Below are 8,359 nucleotides of genomic sequence, written 5' to 3'. Positions count from 1 at the left end.
TGTCCTAGGGCCCTTACTGTTCTCCCTCTATACCACTGGAGTCCCTCAGGGCTCTGTCCTAGGGCCCTTACTGTTCTCCCTCTATACCACTGGAGTCCCTCAGGGCTCTGTCCTAGGGCCCTTACTGTTCTCTCTCTGTGTTCCTGATGTTCCTCTGTGTTCCTGAGGTTCCTCTGTGTTCCTGATGTTCCTCTGTGTTCCTGATGTTCCTCTGTGTTCCTGATGTTCCTCTGTGTTCCTCAGGTTCCCTCAGACATGTTCCTGTGCGCTGGCTTCCGTGTGAAGGAGGCGTTCCGTGTGGGCATGGTCAGCGCTTCTGTGTTCAAGGTCTACGAGCAGCAGGACAAAGGTACTGGATCATCCCCCTCTCCCTCTCTCCCTCTCTCCCTCTCTAACGCTCTCTCTCCCTCTCTCCCTCTCCCTCTCTAACGCTCTCTCTCCCTCTCTCCCTCTCCCTCTCTCCCTCTCTCCCTCTCTCCCTCTCCCTCTCTAACGCTCTCTCTCCCTCTCCCTCTCCCTCTCTAACGCTCTCTCTCCCTCTCTCTTCCTCTCTGCCTCCCTCTACCTCTCTCTCACTGTCTCTCTGTCTCTCTCTTTCTTTCTTTCTCTTTCTCTATCTATCCCCCCTCCCTCTCTCTCTCTCCCCCTCTCCTTCTTCCTCTCTACCCCCCTCTACCTCTCTCTCACTGTCTCTTTGTCTCTCTCAATTCAATTTCAATTCAACAGGCTTTATTGGCATGACGTTTTACAAGTGTTGCCAAAGCACAATCACAGATATGACGAACAACAACATAACAACATAATATCAATGACATGAAAAAATAAATAAAAATAATATAAATAAAATAAAGCAGGTGGTGCAGAGAATAAAACATGGCATACTGTATGTATGTCCTACTGGTTGTCCCTTTTCTTGTGACAGGAATTGACATATTTTGCAGCCAAAACTGCACATTCTTTCTGTTCCCCCAGAAGGGCTGGTAATCTTTCCCTTTCTGTCATACTTCGGAATTCTGGGAAATTAGTTTCAAATTTTGGGAAGAACTCCTCTCTAATATTTGTGTAGTTTTCACACTGTGTCAAGAAGTGTAACTCCGTCTCTATAGCTCCGTCATCACAGTGACAGCACAGCCTCTCCTCTCTGGGCAGCCAGGTTTGTCTGTGTCTGCCCTTCTCTATTGCCAGACTATGATCGCTCAGTCTGTACATTGTCAAAGTCTTTCTCAGGTTTTTATCAGTTACTGTGGTTAGGTAGTCTGCCACAGTATACTGTCTGTTTAGAGCCAAATATGTTTCTAGTTTGTGTTGTGATTGTGTGAGTTTGTTCCAATATGTGATGTATTTATCTTTTTCTTTAGTTATAATTTGGTTAGGTCTAATCTTCTGAGTGATAGTGTAGCTGCACTGAGGCTGTCTGGGGTTTGTGATGTCAGAAGGTGAGAGGTCAGCTAGTTTCAGAACCAGCTGACTGAGGGGGCTCCTTTGGATGTTCAACTCTTGGCAGGCAAGGGCTTTATAATGGTAACAGGCAGGGTCACTCTTTTTAATATGGCTCCAGAATTTAATAGATCTTTTCTGTATATTTAGCAGTAAAGGATATTGGCCTAATTCAGCCCTGCATGCAGAGTTTGGGCATTTTCTTTGTACCCTGATAATAGTTTTGCAGAACTCTGCATGCAGGATCTCAACTGGGTTTTTGTCCCATTTTGCCCAATCACTTTGTAATAAGGGACCCCATACCTCACTGCCATACAATGCAATTGATTCTATAACTGATTTAAATATTTTGAGCCATGTCCTAATTGGAATTTGGATTTGAATTGAACGCTTGATGGCATAAAAAGCCCTTTTTGCCTTGTCTTTGAGTTCCTTCACAGCTGCACAGAAATTCCCAGTGGAAGTAATTTGTAAACCTAGGTATGTATAGGTATTTGTCCGTTCTATTTGGGTCCCACCTATTTTGAACACTGGTTGATTCTTCTGTAACCGTGATCGCTTTTGGAAGGTCATAATTTTGGTCTTCTTCATATTTACTGTCAGGGCCCAAGTCTGACAGTACTGATGAAGAATGTTCAGGCTTTGCTGAAGACCTTCTTTAGTTGGGGACAGTATGACTAGGTCGTCTGCATAAAAGAGACATTTAATGTCTGTGTCAGTAAGGGTGAGACCAGGTGCTGGTGATTGTTCTAATAACCGTGCCAGTTCATTAATATATATATTGAAGAGGGTGGGGCTGAGGTTACATCCTTGCTTCACCCCTCTCCCTTGCGGGAAGAAGTCTGTGTGTTTATCACCAATTTTAACAGCCAATTTATTATTTTCATATATTGATTTAATGACATCATATGACTTTCCCCCTATTCCACTTTCTATTAATTTAAAAAGTAAACCTTCATGCCAAACTGAGTCGAAAGCTTTCTGAAAATCGACAAAGCATGCATGAATTGTTCCTTTGTTTTGATTTGTGTATTTATCTATTAGTGTGTGTAGGGTGAAAATGTGGTCAGATGTTCTATAATTTGGGAGGAATCCAATTTGACTTTTGCACAAGACATTGTGCTCTGTGAGGAAATATATAATTCTTGAATTTAGAATGCTGCCAAATAACTTCCCTAGGTTACTACCTACACAGATACCTCTGTAGTTGTTTGGATCAAATTTGTCTCCATTCTTGAAAATGGGTGTAATCAGCCCCTCACTCCAGCTTTCAGGGAAATGACCCACACTCAGTACCAAGTTGAATACCTTTAGAATGGCCAATTTACATTTTCTATTGGTATATTTTATCATCTCGTTTAAGATGCCATCAGGCCCACATGCTTTTTTGTTCTGCAGAACCTTTAGTTTGTCTTCCAATTCTAATTCAGTGATTGGGAAATCCAGTGGGGTCTGATAGTCCTTAATAGCTCTTTCAAAGGTTTTCAATTTATCTGAGATCTGCTCTTGGGCTTCATTCTTTGTAGGTTTTCTATAAAGATCCCCAAAATGTGTTTTCCATGTATCACCATTTTGAATTGATTGTTCATTTTTATGTTTCTTGGTAAATAAGTTCCAGTTTTCCCAGAATTTATTTGATCCCAGAGACTCTTCAATTAATTCTAGTTGGTTTTGTAAATATTGGTCTTTTTTTGTTCTCAGTGTTTTTTTATATTGCTTTAAAGTGTCACAGTAACTAAGGCGTAACTCCTGACTCTCTGGATTCCTGTGTTTTTGGTTGGAGATATTTCTTAGTGTCTTCCTAATGGATTTACAGTCTAAATCAAACCACCTTTCCCTGTTTGTTTTCTTTTGTTGTTTTGTTTTGCATTTTAAGTTTGAGGATGAGGCCAAATGATCAAATATGTGGTTAATGTGTGCCAGACAGCACTCTACACCTTCAGTATTCTGAGGGTAAGTCTGGGACAAGAAGGAGTCTAGAAGAGACTGTGTTGACTCACTGACCATAGCATTCTGGTACTGCTCCGGACTGTTTGGGGCCCATCTGTATTTCCTCTTTATGTTATACAGATTACAGGACTGAGAACATATATTACCTGTGTCTGCCCTTTTTAGATATAAAGTGATCTGGGAGTGATCTGATAGAGGTGATTGTTCTTTTACTGTGAAGGCTCTCAAAGAGTTTAGGTCTAAATCTGTTATAGCATAGTCAACGGTGCTGCTTCCAAGTAGGGTTGGGTACCGTTTGGGTTTTATCCGGTACCGGTACCTAACCGATACTTTCAAAACGGTACCGGTACCAAAACGGTACTTAATTCGGTACTTTTGATTTTTTAAAATGACATATATATACTGTATATATATATACGGTCGACAACATTAAACAGCTTTTCACTTTTGTATTGCTGAGGCACAATATATATTAGTTAAATATACACTCAAATTAAAATAAATGAAAATAAAACTCCTGAGCCTTGGGGACTCCATTAAGCTGGGGGTGCCTATCGTTGGTACTTATGTCGAATACGAGTACACACTTGTTCAGCAGCCCCTCAAGGACATCAGAATATTCTTAGAAAAGGGATCTAGTGAAGAGGCCTGCATAGCCCCCGGAACCAAGAAGACCAAGAGGAAATAACTCTGATGAACTGGAGCCCTCCGCTCCACCTCGTCAAAATCCAAACTCTGTTGCCGCTCAGCTACTACTACTCCCCTCCCCCTCTCTGGTCCATGATGACATGACGATTTTTCAGACACAGTAGTAGGATAAGGATATATCTACATGATATATACATGATCTGACACAGTACCCGAATATCAGGAGATCCCCGATCATGTTGTCCACCTGGCAGAGACGCAGCCACACATCCGCACTACGTCATCAACAGACGCGTCGAATCCTGGAGTGCACTGTCCAATCAAAGGCTTGCGTTCGTAAACTCGCTCTGAGATCGTCGCAGCGCACACTGGGCCCGACGTCATAAGGGGAGCAAGTCATTTGATTGGACAGAAGGCATTCCACGAGTGGTGATCAGAATTCCAGAACGAGTTTACGGAACGCACCCATAAGTCGAGCGTCGCGTTATGCCAACCCGCTAGCGGAAGTTGCTATTAGCAACCTTCTCGTTATCCTTCCGTACTCGCTGCTTTCACTGAGTGGAAATTTAACAGGCGATGTGACGTCACGAGTCACCAGTAAAGTACCGAAATGAGGTACCGAAATCTCCTTTGCGATTCGGTACGGGTACATACCGAATGTAAAGTAACCGGTACCTACCGGTACCGATTTTCGGTACCCAACCCTACTTCCAAGTCTTGAACAATACGTATACCGTCCAAAAGAATCCCCTCGCAGCCTTCCATTGACAATGTACAGGCCCAACGCTCTACAAATCTGCAGCACTTGTTTTCCACTCTTGTTTGTGATTTTATCATAGTTATTCCTGTTGGTAAGGTTAGGAAAAAGAAGGTTATCTCCAGTGATGTAACTGTCACCTTCAGTACTAGTAAAGTCTACCTCCTCACCAGTCCTAGAATTTAGATCTCCCATGATCAGCACAGATCCCTGGGCCTGGAAATGACTGATCTCTTCTTCTATGATGGAGAAAATCTCCTCACTGAAATATGGAGACTCTATTGGGGGATTATAAATTGCGCATAGAAAAATGCTTTTCTCGCTGGAAATTATATCTTTTTGTATTTTTAACCAAATGTGATTTTTCCCTTTCTTCTTTATTTCTATAGAGTCAGCTAGTTGTGACTTATACCAGATCAACATCCCCCCAGAGTCTCTGCCCTGGGTGACTCCATTTAGTTTAGTTGATGGGACTATAATCTCTCTATAGTTAGGAGGGCACCCAGTAGGGACATCTCCTTTGCACCAAGTCTCCTGCAAAATAACAATATCAACACCAGTAACCTTGTCTAAAAATTCAAGATTTCTGCTTTTTAAACCAAATAAATAAGAATTTAAACCCTGAATATTCCAAACTGATATGCTAAACGATTGTATCATTGACACTGTAACAAATTGACATTTTAAGTTGAGAAGAAAGAAGTCACAGTTTAGAACATGACATATTTACAATGTAACTTGGCATGTAGCCTAGATATGTGTTTTTTTTTTTTTTTTTACTTCATGAACAAGCATTACCTGCTTAATGACCACTGCCGCTGGTTGTGGCCCATTAGATGAGAGCATAAAGTGCTCAGCATGTCCTGGATGGTTCTCAGTTCGCTGTGGGCGGGGCCTGCTGCTCCTCGGACCACATCAGCATAGGACAGTCCGCCTGGCTGCTGCTGCTGCTGCTGCTGCTGTGGAGGTGGTGGTATGACATGTCTTGGAGGTGGTGAGGTCCTGGGTCTGGGTGCAGACTGGTTTTCATCCATACGACTGATGTTGTCCTGACGTCTGTGCTGTGGTGGTGGTTGTAGGTGCTGCTGCTTGGGCCTGTGTTGGAAGGCTCTCCTCGGCATGCTGTTGGCTGGTCTCTCTGTTGTTTGAGTGTTCGAGACTCCCATGTTGCTCCTCCTGTTGGGTGTTGATCGTCGATTTAGTGTGACATCTTTCAGTGTCTTGGTAAACAGTGGAACTGCTTCTTTGTGGAGGTGAACCGGGTCATAAAGATCGTCCACCGTTATATAGGGGTAGTGGGCAACGTGGACATTTGGCCACATTTCACAGTCTCTGGAGATGTTGACATTCACTTTTTGTATCATCTGTGGGTGGAAATCCTTCCTTGGTAACAGGGTGGACATCACTATCTTAGAGTTGGGGAAGGTGTGACATGCCTTCTCGGCGACAGCTCTAAGAGACAGGGCCACTCTCTCCTGTTGCGCTCTAAGGTCATTCGTACCTGTGTGGATTAGGATATGGCTTGGGGATCCAAGGCGAGTCTCAGATAGCATACCCATTGCTGCCTCTGTGTTTGGACAGCGGAACTTTACCACATTGTGCCTGGGGAAAAGCCTTTTCTCATCAATGAATTTTCCATTTGAATCGATTAGTATCACAATGTCTACTTTTGCAGTGGGGCCGTCTGGTCTGATGGGCCCATCTGGCTGTGTGTGGCTACTGGACTCTTCTCTCTCTGGTAGAGAGAGGTTATCTGGTCTGATGGGCCCATCTGGCTGTGTTTGGCTACTGGACTCTTCTCTCTCTGGTAGAGAGACGTTATCATCCTGCTGTCGGTCATGGGTGCTCACTGCTGTGTGTGGACTATGGTCAGTCCTGTGTGGCTCAGACTCAGTGAGAGAAGTCATTCGTTCCTTCAGACCGTCCAGTGTTCTGTCCCTCTCCTTAAGTTCTTCTGCCAGAGCAACAAGTTGAACATTATGGCTCTCTTTCTCCAGCTGTAGTTCTCCCAGATGGTCTTTCAGAGCGGCTATTTCTCTTCTGTGGTTGTCACTCTCATGGTTTAGCTCTTTCACCTGTTCTGACAGTGCAGTGAGCTCTCTCCTCTGGCTCTCTTTCTCTTCTCTCTGTCTCTCTAGCTGTTCTTTCAGAGTGAACAGATCTTTGTTGTGCTGTTCTCTGTTTTGCGTTAATTGTTTTTTCCAGGTTGCATGTACACTTTCTTGCTCTTTTCTCGTTTGTTCCATTTCCTCTTGTTGTAAGAGTCCAGCTGAGTCTTTATCTTTATGATTCTGATTCAGGACCATTTCTTTGAGATGCACCAGTTCTATTTCTAACTGCGTGAAGTGTTCCTTAAGTTCTGTGATGGAGGTCTGATGTGGAGGGCTCAGGGTCTGCTCTGTGTCATCAGGGTGCTCCTCCTCATTTGGTGTGCTGTCTGTGTTACTGGCACATGGCTGGAGTTCCCTAGGGGAGGTGTCTTCACTCTCAACCATAGATTTATGTGCCTGGAAACTGTTCTGGAAAGTTTTGAAGTGCCCCTGCACCATGACTTTACCACTTTTATAAACATTGACAGTTGTCATGATGCCGTCAGAGTCCTCTGGGTCCCTGATCTTTAACTGCCAGCATTCCTTGTTGCCCTTTTTTACCACTGAAGGGTGATGGTTGATAATGGCTCTGTGCCAGCTTTCAGGTCTGTCAGTATAGAAGATGAGATTGCAAATTACTCCATTTTTAAAAAGATCAGCAAAGAGGGTTTCTGGTTGCCTCTTAAGAAGCTCCATTTTGAACGTGCCTCTCTCTGTGTCATTTTTTATTTCTGGTGGGTAGTGTATGTTAATTATATCACTCATGTTCTGCTCTGGACATGTGAAACAAAGAGCCTGCTTTCCAACTGCTACTGTTAGCACCCACTGTTAGCTGTCACTCTTATCTTACAATTATTTCAGCTGCAACTATTAGCTTCCAAAGTCCACAGTTAGTTTCATATAGTTTCAACTGTTATTGTTAGCACTCCTTGTTAGCTTCCAATTGTCACACTTAGCTGCTTCTGGGTCCGCTGTTAGCTGTTAGCATCCACTGTTATCTTCAGTTAGCTGGTAGCATCCACTGTTATCTTCCAAACTCCACAGTTAGCTGGTAGCATCCACTGTTATCTTCGGTTAGCTGGTAGCATCCACTGTTATCCAAAGTCCACAGTTAGCTGTTAGCATCCACTGTTAGCCCTCAAAGTCCACAGTTAGCTGGTAGCATCCACTGTTAGCCCTCAAAGTCCACAGTTAGCTGGTAGCATCCACTGTTAGCCCTCAAAGTCCACAGTTAGTTGTTAGCATACAATTTTAGCCTTCAATGTCCACAGTTAGCTGCTAGCATCCAATGTTAGCTTCAAGGTCCGTTTTTTGTTAAACTGCAGCTGCTAGCATCCACTTTTTTTTCTTTCTTTTTTTTTTTTCTCTCTCTCTTTCTGTTGAGCTTGTCTTTACATTGTTCTAACTTTTACTTAATTCTTCTCAACTCAAAATGACAAAATAAGTACAAATCTAGGAGCTCATGTAGAACATGTCT

The 8,359-nt window shown here is 43.3% G+C and overlaps 1 protein-coding gene across 1 annotated transcript in view; it reads left to right on the top strand.

Moving 5' to 3' along the window:
• c5 (complement component 5) overlaps positions 1-8,359 on the top strand; it is a 65,557-nt gene that overhangs the window by 39,282 nt on the left and 17,916 nt on the right. The window contains exon 33 of the mRNA XM_080532878.1: positions 244-349. Coding sequence (XP_080389004.1) covers positions 244-349 — 106 coding nt within the window. The remainder of the gene's footprint in view (positions 1-243; positions 350-8,359) is intronic.

This window comes from Nansenia antarctica (genome assembly GCF_963989245.1).
Source record: "Nansenia antarctica genome assembly, chromosome: 5".
Lineage (NCBI taxonomy): Eukaryota > Metazoa > Chordata > Actinopteri > Argentiniformes > Microstomatidae > Nansenia > Nansenia antarctica.
This window is presented reverse-complemented; position numbering and strand designations above follow the sequence as displayed.